Source organism: Myotis myotis, unplaced genomic scaffold (genome assembly GCF_014108235.1).
Source record: "Myotis myotis isolate mMyoMyo1 unplaced genomic scaffold, mMyoMyo1.p scaffold_m19_p_6, whole genome shotgun sequence".
Taxonomy (NCBI): Eukaryota; Metazoa; Chordata; class Mammalia; order Chiroptera; family Vespertilionidae; genus Myotis; species Myotis myotis.
In genome coordinates, this window is record NW_023416368.1 from 59,573,459 (window position 1) to 59,594,052 (window position 20,594).

Below are 20,594 nucleotides of genomic sequence, written 5' to 3' on the forward strand. Positions count from 1 at the left end.
AAGTATTGATGAATCCGGACATTTCATAATATTCTAAGACAGAAAAAGGCATCAACAGACTATCCTAAAGAAGAAAGCTAATTTATATCTATTTTAAAAATCTACTCCAGCAGCCTAGTTTATTAATAAGTAATTCCTTAAAAGGGCTTTTATTGTGCTAGAAGCAAAGGTTAGAATGGGAAATATGAGCTTTGAGAAACAGCCAACAAATGCACTACAGGAACAAAAGCCAAACTAGAGTGGCAGGCAGTCAATCCAGGCAGAGGCACCATCAGCACCACATCATGTCCCTCAGCTCTTAGTCCACGGCTGGCTTGTCTGTCAAAGTCGACAGATTGCTCATGACACACATATATGATGACATGCCACTCACACTGTCATCACTCCCACACCACAGAGAACAAAAGGGACCCATGAAGTCGTATCAGGAGTTAGGCTGAATTCGTAATTTACACTGTCAACTGGTTTTCCTAAAGGGAATTTGTGAGCTCATGGTAGGTCACAAATAGCAAATACTATATGTACATTTTTATCAAATCACTATTCCCTCTATGAAGATGGGTTTAAGAAAGATGTTTTTGTCCAAGTATCTGAGAGTGATTTTTAAAGATACATCTATTTTTCCCCTTTTGGAGACTGATTGCATGGCAGAGTCCACACGGCTCCTGGCATATATTCATTGGTAATATCAGAATATTCCAGATAGAAGCAGGCAGTCCCAAAGTTTTAAAGAACATTATCAGAATCACTATCTCTATGATTTATGTGTATTCTACCTATCGTTAACAGTTTCTTACACTTTTAATATTTACTATGGAGAATAAAGAAACACATTCAAATTATAGAATAAGGAAAATTGCCTAGCATCAAACACCAATATGTATAGAAATTAGAATTTAATAGAAAATGAGCCTGGTAAAATTAATTTGAGAAATTTATAATAATTTGGAATCCCTACTCCCTTATTTGCATCAATAGTGAAAATTATAGTTTGAGTTATTAATGATTAATGCAAAACAGGTGGATGGCAAATCATACTTCCTGCCACCATGGTGGCAGCTACCTACATTTTCTAATTTAGACAGTCAAGCAGTAAATGTTCTAAATTTATTGTTTTTATGTACCTTTCCAGAGGCTCTTAAGATCCCTCACTCTCTCATGAGTGGATATAGAATACACTTCATGTTTGTTAAGTGGAAAGAGCCAATATAAAATTTTCTGGTGCCAGAGTTTCTTACTCTGCAATAGACACATATTTCCATTGAAAATGTTTATATAATGATAGCTTGTTATACTTAAAGTAAATCTGACAGAGCGAACTGTAGTTGTACTATAGGTCAACCAGACTTGAGAGATGGTTGAAAATCTAACAACTGTAAGCATTGCCTGAATCCTCCTTTTATCTGAATCTGTTTGAATAGCTATACAGAAGATATAAAACTGTTATAATTAAAAAATGAATAAACACAAGCTATTATTGCTGAGTTTTTAAATCCATAGTCATTTCATCATGAAGATAATTCTAACACAAAATAAATATTTCTAACATTGAAGCTTCATTCTGGTGGAAATCTCGTCACTAGGTTATATTTCTAAGGAGGATTTTTTCTTCAGAGTTGATAGAATATAATCTGACCTGTGGTAATGATAACTAAAGCGAAATAATGTTGAAAGTAAAACCAATCAAACTAGAATAGTGGTACTTCATAGCCAATTATTCATATGTCTGTTGTGATTGAAAAATAATAATTTAAAAATAACTTTTAGAGGAATGAGGAAAAGGAGGAAGAGCAGAAGGAGGAGAAAGAAAAAAGATTTTATATATTCATTATTGTCTAAGTATCTATTACATTTTAGTTTCCCCATTGGTTGGTGTTTCCTACCTTTGTCCCAACATCTAATGTCAATCAATATAATCAATGTTACATAAAATTAAGGATATATGCTAGAATATATGTATGGATTAATATAACGTTTAGCTTAAATTCAAAAGTGGACTAATCAAAACAGTAACTAACAGCCGCAGAGGAGTCATCATGCCCAGCAAAGTAGCGTATAAAACTGTGCCCCCATGAGTCAAATGTTCATATGAAAAGAGAAAATTTCAGTAAACATTGAAACACTTAAAATTATCCCGATGTCTTACATCATTCAGATAAAGGTATTTAACTTAATATTTCAAGTTGTCTATGAAGTAGTAAACATGGTGAGGTTATTAAAACACACACACATTTGTTTGAATAGAAGTAAATACACTATTATAAAGAAAGTGGATGTAATTTCAGAATATCTATGTTGATGAGAAATACCAACAATATAAAATACCTAATTCCACAAGTATATTCTGGATTTCTTATGCATGAAAGGTCATCAAACCAGGGCGGGGTGGGGGGTGGGGGTGGGGAAGGGCGGGAAGCTATTAGCAAACACAATTATGTTTTCACTGTTTTCCCATTTCTTCTCTTAGGACACAAATTACAAATATTTTGAACAATGAAAATCCAAAGGAGAGAACCAAGAAAGGGGCAGCATTTTAAATATTTCTCAGAATGTTTGTATAATAAACTTAGTCATTGAGAATTTGATCAATAATTAATTTGAAATTTTCTAGCATTTTCATACTGTAGGCACAAAATTTTTTAAATAGTTTTTCTATTAGTGAGAGAAATAAATGTTTTATTGAGTAGAAATAAAAACATTTATTTTTTGCAGATGGAATGAGCCTCCTTCATTGGAATGGACATATCTACTTTCCATTCTTTCATGTTAGATGAAGGACAGGCCCATTATACGAGGCAGAGCAGGTGGCATTTCCCCACAGAGGCCTGCAGAGCATCTCTGAGACTATCAGAGGCCATCAGTCTAAGAATAATACCTACTGGATGGAACTGAAGTGGCAACCTGTATCAAGTTCTTGCAAGATTCAAAAATAAAAATTTTCTCTTTGCAGAAAGCTTCTTTGTCTGTAGGAAAAAGAAGGGTCCATGCACCACAACAGAAACATTCTGTATAAGAGCAGTAAACTCCCAATAAATGCTCAAATATAAACAGACCCATGCACACTGGTGCACACACACTCCCATGCATGTGTACACACAGACATCGCATACATAGATTTTAGCACAAAACTATTGAATAAATAATCACCTTCAGAAAAGCACTACTAAGCTATGAGCTATGACAGAGACAATTTATGCTTTCTAAGATATGCAAATATTTAAATATCATTAATAATAAAAACTTATAACAGAATTCAAAATCATAGGAAAGTTTTATGTTCCCATTTGAAATTAAGCACACCAATAAAGTTTTGTTAGAATAAAATTGGGTTGAATTTCTTCTAAAATATCGATGACCATTCCATGACAGAAATAATGTATAGGAGGAACAATGTAAAGAAAAGTCTGTATATGGTGAAAGATGAATAGGGTGAGGAGCATATCAGTTTAAACCACTTCAGTTTAGCGATAGAATAACTGCACAAGTCATTTTATCTGACTCCTTTATTTACTACAGACACAACCTGGGAGTCAGGAAATCTGGGATGTATTCTATTTGTTTCACAAAGCAAGTTACTACGTCCATCAGTAACAGATTATATTCCCATTAAAGTTACCCGTGAGGAGGATTGCTTTTAAATGAGGTTTATTCTTCAAATACTAAATACTTTAAAATATTAAATCAGAATTCTTATGTGATGGTTTCTTAATTTTATGAACATAGACATGACAGGAAATTTATATTAATGATTGCTAATAAGTTCATAGAGTCATTCTTCCATTTCCCAGGCCTATACAGTGCTTTTAAAATGAAAGGTTATGTGCAAAAATAACTAACATCTCTGTATGATTATAAATATTTTCATTGTATACTGTACATTAAAAACCTAAAAAACATTTCCTTGTCTTTTTCCTTGATGCATCACAGCAGAAAGAAAGCTATTATTGACTCTAAATAGCTTTCCTCTTCACATAATATGGAATCACCTATTGTCAAATATTGTTTCTTCTTTTTATTGGCTCCTTTGATAATTGTTCTTAGAAAAAGAATTTGAAAAAATAGTTGGACATGGTATATTACTCATTATGTTTTCATAAATTCATAACCACCTCTGAAATTTTTAGAACACTGGTTACAAACAGAACCATTTAAGACTAAGTCTTCAGCCCTAGCTGGTTTGGCTCAGTGGATAGCAGTGATGGCGAAGCTATGACATGCGTGTCAGAGGTGACACGCAAACTCATTTTTTTGGTTGATTTTTCTTTGTTAAATGGCATTTAAGTATATAAAATAAATGTCAAAAATATAAGTCTTTGTTTTACTACGGTTGCAAATATCAAAAAATTTCTATATGTGACACGGCACCAAAGTTAGGGTTTTTCAAAATGCTGACACGCCGAGCTCAAAAGGTTTGCCATCACTGGGATAGAGTGTCGGCCTGTAAACGAAAGGGTCCCAGGTTCGATTCCAGCCAAGGACACATGCCTGGGTTGCGGGATCAATCCCACCCCTCCCCCAAAGTAGGGTGGGCAGGAGGCAGCCAATCAATGATTCTCTCTCATCATTGATGTTTCTATCTCTCTATCCCTCTCCCTTCCTCTTTGAAATCAATAAAAATATTTAAAAAAAGACTGTCTTTATAAAATATCTCTTGATTAACAGATACACTAGAGTAATATTTATTCAATTGTCTGTAGTAAGATAAATATTACAAATTAACTAATCAAATTAAAATTATAAAATTTAACTGAAAGTACATATTAATATTAACTTGTATTACTATTTATTAACTAATCAATAAATAGATGAATTTTAAATTTTCTTAACTCTCAATGATCAAAGTGTAGTAGGGAACGTGTGCAAGCCTAGAGATATTTTGGGCACCAGGTAGGGAGAGACATGAGATGTGTTTTTCTCCTAAAGTTATTTTTAGATTTCAATCTAATGAAAACTGAGAAAACTTGGGGAAGAACTATAATGCACCAACTCTCCATCTTAATATAAATGTTCCTGGTATTTTTGCATAGCAGTCTCAGGGTTACTCCCACTCACATCTTGGCCGTGTGCATAATGCACAGATAGTTTTCTACCGAGTTTTCCATTCATATTTTATTGTAGATAACTATTTACACATGGAATCATTAGGTTATCTTTATCATTAAATTAATACATGGCTATCTATTATTATACTTGAAGCATTATTAAAACTCAAACAATAATTTCAATGTGAGTAGCACCTATCTATTAAAATGGGTGATCTTTTGTAAATTCTGATTTTGTGAGATGATCATAATTAGGACATTAAGTAGATGATCATAATTAGGACATTAAGTAACAAGTCCTTATTAGTTAGCATTTCTTGATAGCACCACACCAGCTCTTTACTACAAATATAATGCTTTTATCTTCCCTTTTCCTAAGCAGACATATTCCCCAGAAACTTAAATGTGAAATAGATCTACTTACTTATCCGGAGAGCCACAGTATTTTAAATATGAATCTGACAAATGCCAAGGCTTTTCAATACATCAAAAAGAAAAAAAAAATACTGAAAGTTTATACTCAATGATAATTATCTTGGACTTTACAAAATAAAATCTATAAAAGGGTGAAAAGTGTATCTGGTGATTTTTTGGGTCACAAATATGTTCAGTGTAACATGTAACTAACGCCATTTGCAAAGGGCATGGTCAGCTCTTATAGTTGAGACAAACCAGGAAAAACGGTGGGTTTCCATGCTCTGTGACACTAAGCTGCTTTATCTGTCAAATGAATATGACAATGAGAATGTCACAGCCTTATTGTGATTATGAAAGGTAATGTGTGTCTGCATAGAAAGTTCTCAAAATGGCAGCTATCTGACGGCTTGGGGTTCAACTTCCCCTTGAACTTCATTGTTCAGCGTACTTCACTACCAACACGCCATCAAACAATTTAGGCTAGACTCTATCAAAATGAAGTGTTGTCACCTAGTTGACTTATAATTTTAAAATACATCACTGATAAATACTAAAAACAGAGATAATTTCTTAAAGTCATCTGTGTTAGTAAATGTGATTTACAGCAAATTAACTATTATGAGCTTTAGTACTAAGGTACTCAGATAATTTTACAATTATATGACTACATAGAAACTGGAATAAAGACTATGTTTGTGATGTGCTGAGAACAGCATCTTTTGTACGTGCACTCATATCTCTATTATAAGAATTAAAGTAGTATGTCTTATATTTCAATAGTACTGTTCTAAAGACATAAACAAAAAATCTGTCTTTATGATTAGGAAAGTTTTTCCTGGCCAAAAGTATCAGAGCGTAAGTTTTAAATATTCTGATAACTTTAAATTTAATTGTGCTTTGTCACCAGTATACATAACATGTACCTTTTAAAAAAGCATTATTAAATAAAATGAATAACTAATTTAATGTGAGAGGGATCCTGAATAATATTAATATGATTACCAAATGTATTTATTTTATAATTTCAATTTTTAAAATGAATAATTTGGTGGCTCTAAGTAAGATAAGAAGCCTTATCTCTAATGACTGGAAACCTGAAGTTTGCAGCATCCATGATATTTTTAAAATAGCGAAAACTAAGGAAGTCTTTTTTCATTGAAATAGGATATTAAAAGTCTACTTTGAATAACATAAATCTTAAATGAATGCCTCAGAACAATTTTTAAAAGGCAATTAAATCTGGGGGAAGGAAGAGAATGAGAACAAGGGAATCAAATCCATTGTATTTTGAATGTACTTTTGTGTATGACTTGAAGCTCAATGGAGCTTGTGAACCATTAACTTCAATTACACTGAAGACTCCAAACAAATCATTGCTATTGTAAATCTCATTAATTTTAAACACATGGGGACTGGAATAAATGGACTTTGAATTAACTCAATCCAAATTACCTAATATTAAAATATAATTGGAATTCAGTTGCTGTAAATTGCTTCCCAGTCTGAAAGGCAGAACAGATTGCTATACTAAGGTTTATTACAATTTTATCTAGCTTTAAAATTTCATAATAATATTTCTATCAGGTATGAAATGGGAAACTAAAGTAATTTTACTGATGTTTCTATATATGTTCTTAAAACTTGGGAACCTTTTATCAAATTTCAGCTCTTTAAGAGAGAAATTTTAGCCCTAGCCAGCTTGGCTCAGTGGATAGAACGCCAGCCTGCGGACTGAAGGGTCCCAGGTACGATTCCAGCCAAGGACACATGCCTGGGTTGCGGGCTCCATCCCCAGTATGGGGTGTGCAGGAGGCAGCCAATCAATGATTCTCTCACATCATTGATGTTTCTATCTCTCTCTCCTTCTTCCCTTCCTCTCTGAAATCAATAAATATATTTTTTAAAAAAGAGAAATTTTACTGTGAGTTCATTAAACTTAAATTCCAAACACAGAAGTGTCAAATGCTAAATATGTCTACTAATACATTGTTTTTGGTAAAATGATAATTTCCTTAGTTCTAAGTCTCTTCTTGCAATCACTTCTATGGTGATGAGGCAAAATGTGATTTTAATATCAACTAATAAGAAGGATACATATAAATAATAAAAGAAGTATATTGCTAAATAGTAAGAATTGAAAAATAGGTTTCTAAAATGAGACCACATATTCTAAAAACAAAGATAAATTATTTTGAAAAGGTCTGACAGTTTTTGGAAGTTTGGTATTATTATCCCCATCCACTTGTAAAGAGTGAAGTCACTGTATGAAAATACTATTATAGTAATTTTGTATTACTTATACCAGCCTTCACCATATTTTATTAGTTTATATAATATCTAAGTGTTTGAGAGCTACATTTCAATAGGGCACCTATTATTAACAAATCCAAAAACTGTTCATCATAGGATACATGTTCATGCATTCTCTGTACCTCCAAGTTACTTTCATGGAATAGGTAACATCATTATTTAAGCCAATCCACCTTGAAAATGTGTGATATGCACATGCAGCTTGTGAATACTGATACCTGAGAAGAAATGCGCTTTGAAGCCCTTCTTTGATACAGTGTTGTCAGATTTGAACTCAATTCTCATGTTGTTGAACTGGGATGTGATCACTTCAGGTACTTCAGCACCACAAAATTTGCCATGCAATTTAGAATCAGAGGAAAGGCCACTCCAAATCTCCACATAATCGTATTTGCAAACCTAGTAAAAAACACACATGGTCATTATAGTCACAAGATTTGGAAGTATCAGATAACTGACATTTTTTTTTAATTTCCTTTTTTTTTATTGCTTAAAGTATTACAAAGAGTATGACATATGTCTCCCCCCCCCCCTTGACAATCCCCCAGTCTCCCTAGTGTCTTATGTCCATTGGTTATGCTTATATGCATGCATACAAGTCCTTCGGTTGACCTCTTACGCCCCCGCCCTAATTTTATTTTTCAATTACAGTTGATATTCAGTATTATTTTATATTAGTTTCAGGTGCACAGCATAGTGGTTAGATAATCATATACTTTACAAAGTGGTCCTCCCAATATTTCAAGTATCCACTGCCACCATATTTGGTTATTACAATATTATTGACTATATTTCCTATGCTGTATTTTCCATTAAATTGGAATTGATAGGTAACCAAAAAAATCAAGGAAAGGGCCCAACTATGAGACAGAAATGTGTGCTTGTTTATATATATTTATAGCGTATATCTTATATATCTTTTTAAATGTTCAAATATTTAAGTTTTCACTAGGAACTGTGAAAAAATTTGTCATTTACCATCTTATTCAATGCTGACAACAGCTACATGAAATTTAGTCCATGAAGTAACCATTAGCAATAGACATGATCTTTTCTATTGTAAAGATGAGGAACCTGAGGCTCATAAATTTTATATAACTTGCCCAAACTTATACATCTTATACATTGCAGTGTGGTGATTGATAACATGGAATTTGGCTTGGTCCAGAGCTGCCTCCCAGAAACTTCATTCTAACCAGAACAACACCATTAGGAAATTTCAAAGTAAGACACTGGTATATAATAAAAAAGATCCTTTGCCTTTCAAACTTATCAAACAAACTGATATTTCTTTTTTTAAAAAAATATTTTTATTCATTTCAGAGAGGAAGGGAAAGGGAGAGAGAGATAGAAACATCAATAAGAGAGAATCACTGACCGGCTGCCTCCTGCACACCCCGGACTGGGGATCGAGCCCATAACTCTGGCATGTGCCTTTGACCAAAATCAAACCCGGGACCCTTCAGTCTGCAGGCCAATGCTCTACCCATTGTGCCAAACCAGCCAGGACCAAACTGATGTTTCTTAATTTCTTTGAGTTGCTCGGCAGCATTGCTGCAGGACTACAAACAACATAATTCTATACAGTGAGATGGAGGCAGACATTTATACTAAAAAGAGATAGAATTTATATGTAATATACAAACACCACCAAAGTGGCAGAAGCTAAGTGAATGCCAGGTATTCTTAAGCAATCTTATGGCCACTAACAGATGTTTCCATCATACAATTCTAAAGTTTCGACAGGGCACATTGAAGAACACATCTGGCATGAATGACCTTATTACAAAAATGTGTAATTAGCAACACATAGGATTGAACCCTGGGGTATGGTCTGTACCTTGTAATATGTCAACCCAAATTACCAGTTCTTGGGTTTTAATTAGGTGATAAATTAGCAAGATATTGCTAGAAAAAATGAAATATTTTTTCTATCTACTTTGTTACAGCTGCAACTTTTGTTTAGAGAGGCCTCTGACATTGGATAGGAGAATGTAACCAAGGCCAAAGGTGTTTGACATCGACTTTCCTTTTGGAAATCCATTTAATGAATAAAATAACTACGTTTTAGCTAAACTCAGTATTCTATACAGTCAGGTTTTTGCGCATGCCTTTGTTTTAAATACTTAAGACATCCAACTATGAAAATACACAGAATTTTGTAACATCCTTCCACACAGGGACATCATTATATGTTTAAGACTCTAAGATATGTTACTGAGTCTGAATGGGTTTTCCATGAATAAAGACCATTACCATGAGAAAAATGCTTTTCGAACACAAATCTCCATTTACTTAGAGCCACCACCCCCAAACCATCCCCGCTTCCTCCTGAATATAAACTTCTAGCCTTCTTAGGAACATTTATCAATGAATGAATCAAAACATCCTATCTGCCACAACCAATAGCTTTAGGGAAAACTGAAAGAATAGAAGTCATTCAACATAAAGTTCATATCAAACTATAGCCCTGGTAGGGAGATTCCCATTTTCAAAAAGTGTCACTCATATGAAAGCTCTTCTAAAAATACTATAAAAATTATTTTTGTCATTCAAATTTCCTCTACATTTCAGATAAGACTAAAGGAAAAGAATGTTCCCTGTGGATAGAGTATGTTGTGAATATAAACTGTGGTCTTTCCCATCATAAAATGTATACATGATGTAAAGAAGATCTCAAAATGTCCAGTGAGCCCTAGAAGTCTACAGTTCTCTGAAATAAAAATGTTAATCACATTTCAGACTTTAATTTCCTTTAAGGAAACACAAAAATCAGCAACTTCTTTTTACCTTGAAGCCATTGGTGAGAGGTTTAAAATCACACAGCAGCACCTTTCAAATAAATCATTTCATTTGTTTAAATGTGGTCACCTGACAGAAAACTGTACCATCACTACAGTAAGTTTTTGTAAAGGAAAGATAGCATCAATTAAGTGCATTTTTATTGAGGTTAAAAATATTAATTTTGTAAATCAAAGACAATATCAACTAAAGTTACCTTTTATTAAGGGTAAAGTATTAACCTTCCCTTATTTGTGAACAGGGAACAAATTCATAATAAAATACTAGTTATGTAATGAAAACATATCCATTGCCACAAGTCAAATATACTGCCTTCTCCCAAAAGAATATTTTTGTTATGACTCAACCAGTGGATTTTGGTTTATTTTCGTTTTAGAAAAGTCCATGTGACATGAAGCTGACCTTAATGTTCTCAAAATTCTTTAGAAAGACTACAATATCTATACCATGTACCACCAAAATACATTCTTTCTTTCCTTACATTTTTAGTTTATCAGTTTGCCTTCAGGAAATCCAAAAACACAATAGAAAAAAATTATATTTGTTATTCACTTACTTCATTGCCCTCCAATTCAAAAAACTCAAACTTCACAGAAATTCTGTACTGAGTTGGCGCAACCACTTGCCACACACAGTTTTTATTAGGAGGGTACTCCTTGGGCCAACCTGGAGTGGTTATGGTGCCATTAAGTTTGGTAAGAAGTCCACCACAAGCCGCTAGAAGAAAAGAAAAGGAAACCATTTTTCCTTAACAAAGTCATCTTATCACCTTCCCATTGATAACCCAACATCTCAGCATTAAATTTCAACCATCTTTCAGATTTTTCAAGATGTAGAGCATTGCAGTCTCTGTTCCTTAGACTTTAGTACAACTATTTTAATCATCTAGTCCCACTTATAAACTGCTATTTCGTAGCGTTGGAACCAAGTAAAGTATGGTTGTACTATAGGATTTTAGATCATCTTAAAGTTGGGTGATCAATATAAGGAAAACTGGGTGTCTGCATCCTTGTCTCTTTTAAAAATATATTTTATTGATTTCAGAGAGGAAGGAAAGGGAGAGAGAGAGAGAGAAACATCAATGATGAGAGAATCATTGACTGGCTGCCTCCTGCACGCCCCACCCTGGGGATTAAGCCTGCAACCCGGGCATGTGCCCTTGACCGGAATCGAACCCAGGACCCTTCAGTCCACAGGCCGATGTTCTATCCATTGAGCCAAATCAGCTAGGACTCATTGTCTCTTAAATGGCTATAATAATATCTACACCATATGGTAGTTGTGAGAATCAATGAAAAGTACAGGTAAAGCACAATGGGGTCTGATGCTATAAGACCACCATCAATTGGTTATTTCTTTATACTCTTTTTTCCCAACACAAGCAATTCTTGGCAACAGTTGTTTGTGTAGCAAGCAAGATAAACTATACTAAATATAACATAGCTATTATTAAAAAAATCCAATTAGAAGTATTTTTTCCCTTTTGGACGAGCTATTTAAAAGACGTACTATTTATGTTACCATTCTTCCTCACTGAGAGGGAGTTCAGCAAAAATCAGGGAATCCAAGAGGAAGCTGAGTGAAAAGAATATGTATTGTATTTGGTTTACAAATAATTGCTAGGGAGTCAAGAGTTACCCAAAGTAACTGTTCTCTGCTTTCATTGCCCTTGTGTGTGTGTGTGTGTGTGTGTGTGTGTGTGTGTGTGTGTGTGTGTGTGATGGGGCAAAAGTAGGTTTACAGTTCTAATATATGAAACTGTTTATTCTTATATTATTTTTTATTATTGCATTATTTTTCATACGAACACTGTAAACCTATTTTTGTCTATCTATCTATCTATATACACACACATACACATATATACACATATATACACATATATATACAAACACACACACACACACACATATATATATCTTAAGCTTAAACTTTTAAGAAAAAACAGAGTCCTTGATTTTATAAATAGGTCACTGGGGTGTGGCATTTATTCATTAAACAAATAATTCTGCCCCCTTTGCCACTTTTTATGTCCTCTGTTACAGATACAATAGCGAACAAGGTGTTCATGTGTAGGGAGCTTACATTTTTGTTGGAAACAAAAATAGCCTCAATACATACATAAACATGAATAATAATAAAATGTCTCAAGTTTTATGAAAATGATTTTGGTAGAAATCTTCAGAGAGGAAAAAATGAGGAACAGAATGGAGGAAGCAGATCAATTTATGTATTTTGTCTGTTACTCGAGCATGAGGCCTTCAGTGTGGAACAGGGGAAACGGAAGAGTCAGCTTTAACTTCTGAAGGAAGAGATCATAGGACATCGCAACAAAACACCGTACGAGAAATCTCATCTTAGAATTACAGAGGAAATGCAGAAAACATGACAAAATGTCTTTGTTTATGAATCTTTTATTAAAAAGGTGTATTCAGTTTCTGCTTTATGTCTGACTGTGCTAGATGCTGGAAATACAAAGATGACTAAGAGTCAGGACTCTGCAGTTCAATAAGGGAGACACACCATAAATTATGTTTAAGAAAATGTAATAGTAAGTGATAGATGAATGGATAAGAGGATAAAAATATAGGTTCAGAGAGAAATAAAAACGGAAATAAATAGTTACATAGATGATAGATAGATAGATAGATAGATAGATAGATAGATAGATAGATAGATAAATAGGTAGGTAGGTAGATAGGTACATAGGTAGGCAGACAATTGGTCTGGTTAGTAACCAAAGGTGGAAACGACTGATTTTAAAATGAGAAGCCAGGCAGTTTCACATTAGCTGTGACTAAACATTGAGTCTTACTAGTTGAGGAAAGAAGTTATGATAAAGGAAAGGAAAGGAAGAGAAAAGGAAAGGAAAGAAAGAAAGGAAATGAGACTTTAATGAAAGAAAGAAATTAGGTCGAGGGTTTCAGCAGGGAGCTCCAAGTGCAAACCCAGTCATACCTTCACAGCTCCTTTTGTCAGGCCCCAGCTCATAGCCAGGCTCACACGCACACTGGTAACTGCCCAGGGTGTTCAGACATCGCTGCTCACAGCCTCCACGGTCAGGCTTGGCACACTCGTCTTCCTCTATAAAGACGGCATGAGTTAGAGAATGACTGGAGTATTTTGTTTTTATATACTAAGGTGTAAGGTTTTTTGAAATTATGATATGCTTAATAGCTCTGGATGAAAATGAGCCAATTAATAGTGTCAACAAAGGAGCAGGAACAATTTGCAAGCCCTTAATAGATGAAAAACAAGAATTCATGTCACTGCATCCTAAGGACATGTAAGAACCAAGAGAAGTACTAGAAACCTAGAGCAGGGCCAACTGCAGAGCACCATATCTCAGACACAGTATTATTATTTTTCAGAATGAAACAGAAAAACTTTCTGAAAAAAACACAGCTTCACCTGCTGGTATCATAGTATAGTTTTCTAGATATCCATTTTAAAGAAATATGTCATGGTGAATATAAATTAAAAAGGAAAAACTCAGGAACTTACTGGACCTCTTTAAATGTAAAGCACTCAGTGTTTTTATATAGACATATTAATCCAAAAAATATAATTTCATATTTTTACACCAATATACTTTTAATTATATATGAAACAAAAATGTACTATATGAAAATATATATTCTTAGTAAAAAAAATAGACATTCTAGGTATTCCACTAAGAGACCATAAATGTTTTCCAATGTAGTAAAAGCCATTCTATAATGGGTGATTTGGACATGCTGTCACCTAGAAATAAATTGATGAACTACAAGTCAGTATGAATTCTTTGTTGACTATACTGCAAATATTTTCTCCCAGTCTATAGATCCCTTTCTGAATTTTACTTTGTCTATTTCATTTTAAAATGGTAGAATATCCTAACAGAACTAATACCCTAATACCCTGTGCAACAATGTCCCAAATTCTAGTATTTTACCAATAATCATTGTCCTCAAAACCCATCAAAATCCCCTTATGAACAGCGTATACTTCAACTTTCAATAAAACTTTTGTCCCTACCTCAAAGCTAAATGTCACATTTATCCTGGACAAGGAAAATCTCACATTTCAAATTATTTTAAATTACCTTTAAAAAAATTGGCAGCAAACCCTGCCTTGTTCACAGTCCCATCAGAAACAAACTTCATCCACAAGGTGTTGGAGGTAGACCTGATATCTTCAGGTTTATCATAACCACAGAAACGCCCTATCAAAGGGCTATTCTCTTTGGTCCCATCTCGAACTTCTAGGTAGTCATAGGCACAGTTGTCATGTCTTTCAATCTTAAGAGAGTAAAAGTATGTGAACATATGTCTCATTAATAGATAAAACAATTTCTATAGTAAGATTATTATGTATTCCCAGTGCCATAATACTGATATGGTCATATAACAGATTGCTATCTTACAAGTGTGCATGGTGATTATCTACACTGCCCATGGATAAAAGACCCATATTATTCTGCTAAATGTGGAGAGATAAAAAACAAATCTACAGAACAATACATCTGTATGCATCTGGATCAACAAAAGTTAAACTGCCTTTTAAAAGAAAATTAAAATACAAGTGGTAATTCTTTAGAAAATAGAACAGATAACATATCCATACTTATAATGGTCCTTAAATGTCTGGGCCAGATTATGCTACAAGAAGTGTAAAATTTTCTCAGGAATATAGGTATAACAACTGCCCGTTGTTAATCAAAGAAATGGTTATTTTATTCAAAGAAAGCTGCATTCAAATTCTATTGGCAAATATTACACTGTTTTAGGTTATAGATATATTTTTGAGGGAAAGTCTGATAATATGGATTACATTACTTCCCAGTCAATGGAATTATTTACCGATAGTTAGCATAGTTACATGTAGAAAGACCACCGTACTGTAGAGTCAGCACTGGCGAGGCCTTTCTCCAAGTACTTCGGCTGACGTAGATGAGCCCTTTTACCTCAACACACTCCCCTCAACCCATATTAAGTGGCAGAACTCAATGTATCTTCTTCAACAACTAAATGCAAATGGTAGATCAGACTATTGGCCTATGAAACTTACGGAGAACTGTAAGTTCCTGGACTCATGTTTTTGCCTGGAACTACTTCTAAAAGCAACAGAGCCAAAATTTACAAATTATTTTAAAAGCTATGAGACAATTTCTAAATAAAATTCTTGCTTTTTTATTTTATTTTTTTACAGAAAGGAGGCACTCATCCTGAAATTTTAATAGAGTCAAATGCTTATTAGACATCTGAAGCTAGAGAACCATGAAAAGTATTCCATCTTGTGAACCACTGCCTGACATACACTTTGCTGATATATAGAATTCGGTTGCAAAATACAGTCATTCATGGAACTACAACCAGAAGGCACAGAAATACTACATAGTTGTTGGAAGAATCTGTTTCCTGAATTGTCAAACATTAATAGCAACAGTCTTCAAATTAAGTAGCATAAGGACAAAAGACAAAAAATTGATTTTTAAAGCACAGATTTGGTTAGAACTAAGAACTACATTTGCTGCTTCCTTTTCCCAATCACAGTAGGATTCCTTCAACAGTCAGTGCCTATTCTCTGCCAGGCACTCTTCCCACTGCTTGGAAGGCACCATTCAGCAGAATGACAGCGCCCCACCCTCATGGGACTTAGCTACTTCTGGTGGGTTGAGAGCAAAGGAACAATCAACAGGAAAATAATAAAATCATAAACTATTAGAAAGTAATACATTTTATGGAAAAATATAAAGTGGAACAAGAGGTAAGAGAAGTTGGGGGTAGGAGGCGTGAACGTTGCTCCATCAGGCTCATTAAATTTGATTAATAAATTCAGACTTTTCCCTAAAAATGTATTCTCTTTCTGTGTGAGATTATGGGAATGAATAGAAAATATTTAATATAAATAACATCTCATTTTTTAAACACACTTTTTTAAAAAATATATTTTATTGCTTTTTTACAGAGAGGAAGGGAGAGGGATAGAGAGTTAGAAACATCGATGAGAGAGAAGCATCGATCAGCTGCCTCCCACACCCTCCCCACTGGGGATGTGCCCGCATGGGCACATGCCCTTGACCGGAATCGAACCTGGGACCCTTCAGTCCCCAGGCCGATGCTCTATCCAGTGAGCCAAACCAGCCAGGGCTTAAACACACTTTTTAAACTGTAGCTGTTTAAATGGAGAGACGGGGAGGGAGAGCTAGCAATAACTAATTAAGGCACTAGTAACTTAGTCACTGGAGATGACCAGGCCAATCTGATCAGCGATATATATGCTTTCTTCTCGTCGCTTTTAATATACTCCTTTCAAAATCAAAGTTCTCTATAAAGATGAGACCATTTCCAGATGGCCAAAGGCTATTCTTCAGTCAAGGGACATATAAAATAACATCTAAAGCTCTCAAGGTGTAGGGCTTGATGGAAGAATAAGCAACATCGAACTAGAGACAAAACTGCAGGGAAAATAACCCATGTTCTCAGCAAGCCATCCTACACTCACTTGCTTAAAGCAGCACAGAATGAACTGCCCCTGACTCATGAATCATATTGGAAGGGGGTAGGAGGAGCTAGAAGAGGAAAGGAAGAGAGACCACACAATGAAGGAAGAAGCTCCTGTGGTAGGAAATCAACTAATAGAAACAGAATTACACTGCAGCATAAAAATTAAGAAGATTAATTTAAAAAGCTTTTTAATTACTATTTTAGGAGATTACTGCTTTTAAAAATTACAATATTACAACGAGAAAAACAAAAGACACTATTGAAAAATGAAACAAAAATTTATATTTCTTCAGTGATTGAAAAGAAATAAGATAATGGATATTTCCCTGTAAATAAAACTCAGTCTATTTTTTAACAGATATGCAATAGATCATTTTAAATTTTAACTTAAAGTATAGTCACTGGCTACTTAATAAGTTTAAATAATTTATATGAAACACAAGGATAAATATTTCATGATCAATTGTAGGATTGATTCCACTGGTAGCTATTTATGAATTATGTATTACTTACATATTAAATATTATGCACCTGGTGTTATGGATAACACAATAGAAATATGCACTGTATTCTCACATAGTAAAGGCTACAGTTGTTGAATTACTTAGAAAGTAAAATGTGCCTCATACAAATGAATTTATAATATTCAGAAATGCATAACTGGTTCACCAACCATCCTGGATAACTTATCAATGACCTCAATGACCTTTGTTTACATATTTTTCCAGCTTAACTGAATTAACCCTAAGTGGAATGCCAGCACAATGAATCTGTTATATTGGTGTCATTATAATTATACCTTTTCAACTACATCTCCACAGAAGTAATGGTGAGCACAAATGAAAGTGTCAGTTATTGTATTTATGTCACTTGCGTAGCATTTGCTCCAGCTATTTCAATTATTTAATCAAACAATATACTGATTGGCTAGAAATAAATATGGTTGAAGCTAAAAAGTGAATAAGTGTATTGATATTATGCCGGTAACTTTAAGCTCCATGAGAAAAAGAATATCAAATTCAGTGATTTATAAAAACAGTAAAAAAAAAAAAAAAAAAAGGAGTTTCTTCTTGAGTTATAGCCTGGACACAGTTCACGTGTATGTGACCTGAATGCAATGCCATGCACAGCTGCACATACAATAAATTTGTTTGGATAATGATGATGTTAATTTATTACAGACTTTAAGGTAACCAAACCATATATGAATGTGGCCAAGTTTATCTCAATGTAAACAGACCTAACATGCATATACAAAATACAATGAAAATGATAGTAAGCTTCTAATATATTTAGAGAACTGATATTTAGGAGATATTGGAAGTAGACGCAAATACACAAAGAGGGAAAAACAAGTACACAGATTAGTGAGAAGGGATTAAGGTTACATTTCGTTACTCAGTGGGGGCTCCTGCCTTTACTAGCAGGTTAGAGAGGGAGCATGAAAAAGCCGAGCAATTTCCAATTGGCAAGAACTAAAATCAATTATAGGCCATCTAACGTGGTCAGCCTCGCATTCTAGAACTGCCTGGCGGTGCAAAGCTTTGTGGTCAGTGCATGTGGGTGAGCGCCGACACTGAAGGAGAGCCAGCCTGGAGGAAGGACTATGCCTCTGCACAGGACCCATTCATGCACTTTGCTTCCATTTTATAACCAAATTTCTAAAAATAAACATAACACTGCAAAAATATGTACTGCAGTACCTAATTTGTAGAAAGCTTGAAAAGTTTCCAGATAATATTTCCAATAAAAGCTCTCCTATGTTCCCTGAAAAATTAAAAATAGAATTCCCATGTGATTCAGCAACCCCACTTCTAGGTATATAACCCCAAAATTGAATGCAGTGTCTCAAGGAGATATTTGTAAATCCAAGTTTACAGCAGTATCATTCACAAGAGTCAAAAGGTGGAAGCAATCCACATGTCTGTCAACAGATTTATGCATAAACAAAGGTGGTACATAAACACAATGGAATATTATTCAGCCTTAAAAAGGGAGATGCCCAGGCAGCATGGCTCAATGGTTGAGTGTTGACCTATGAACCAGGAGGTCATGGTTGGATTTCAGGTCAGGGCATATGCCCGGGCTGTGGGCTTGATCCCCAGTGTGGGGCGTGCAGGAGGCAGCCAGTCGATGATTCTCTCTCATATTAATGTTCCTATCTCTCTCTCTCCCTCTCTGAAATCAATCTATATATCTACATCTATCTATATCTATCTATCATCTATCTATCTATCTATCTATCTATCTATCTATCTATCTATCTATCTATTACAACATGGATGACCCATGAGGATATTACACTAGTAAAATAAGCAGTCACAAAAAGGCAAATATTGTATGAGTCCAATTACATGAAGTATCAGAGCAGAGTAGATAGTCATAGAGAGAGAAATGAGAAGAATGGTTGCCAAGAGTTGGGGTAGGGGAGAAAGGGAGGTTGTTGTTTATTGCGTGTAGAGTTTCAGTTTTGCAAGAGTTCTGGAGAGGGATGGTGGTGATGGTTGCACAACAACCTGAATGACTTGACACTACTGAACTATACACTTAAAAATGGTGAAAATTGTATATTTTATATTATGTCTATTTTACCATAACAAAAAAACATAACCCTCTCCCGTGACTGTTAGTGTGTAGCTTAAAAATATAATTAATGCAATCAGCTCCTAAATGATTAAACTTTTATAGAAAATATCTTGTGAAATTATATACATTTGGAATAATGCTCAAGTAATTATTCTTTTTAAAATATATTTTATTGATATTTTAGAGAGGGAGGAAGGGAGAGGGATAAAGAGATGGAAGCATCGATGAGAGAGAAACATTGTTGATCAGCTGCCTCCTATGCCCTCCACTGGGGATTGAGCCTGCAACCCGGGCATGTGCCCTGACCGGCAATTGAACTGGTGGTCTCATGGTTCTTGGCTGGACGATCAACTACTGAGGCACACCAATGAGGCTCAAGTAATTATTCTTTGCTTTGGAAGAACATATTAGTCTATAACTAGCAAAATCAATGTTAGTCACTAAGCATTAGTCACTAAAAAAGTTAATTTCCACAATGGGAAAAATCCAGTAGAGCCTAATAAATAATCCTATCAACAAGAGGAATTTTGAATAAAAGAAGAAAAGCTTAATAATAGTTTATTATTTTTAAATTTACTATCATACTTAATATTTTATTATTTAATGAAAGTATTTTATTATTACTATTTAATTTTAATTAAAATACACAAATAATTACAGCTCAAAAAAAGTAGGAGAAAAAACAAAATATTCTCAACATGTGAAAATCAAAAGTCTAGTTTATGTTCATTTTTATGTGACTCAAGTTTTTAAATGCTGCCTACTTGATTTTTTTCCTTCATGACACAATTATTTTTAACTGCTCATAAATTTAGCAAATATTCATTGAAAATCTGTTATGGCCAGAAAATATACACTTGATAGTGTGTAAAGAGTGGTGAATAAAACAGACACATCCCTGACTGACAGACATATATGTTAATTAAACAGTACAAATGTGTAAATGAAG

At 34.2% G+C, this 20,594-nt stretch overlaps 1 protein-coding gene across 2 annotated transcripts in view; it reads right to left on the bottom strand.

Moving 5' to 3' along the window:
- The window catches only part of TLL1 (tolloid like 1), a 168,762-nt gene that overhangs the window by 24,531 nt on the left and 123,637 nt on the right, over positions 1-20,594 (bottom strand). For both annotated transcript variants that reach the window (XR_004968452.1, XM_036315138.1), the window contains exons 13-16: positions 14,656-14,851; positions 13,530-13,655; positions 11,128-11,288; positions 7,988-8,168 (exon numbers count right to left, since the gene is read on the bottom strand). Coding sequence is in view for 1 of the 2 variants with exons in the window: in XM_036315138.1 (XP_036171031.1) it covers positions 7,988-8,168; positions 11,128-11,288; positions 13,530-13,655; positions 14,656-14,851 (664 nt within the window). In the remaining variant the exon portion in view is untranslated. The remainder of the gene's footprint in view (positions 1-7,987; positions 8,169-11,127; positions 11,289-13,529; positions 13,656-14,655; positions 14,852-20,594) is intronic.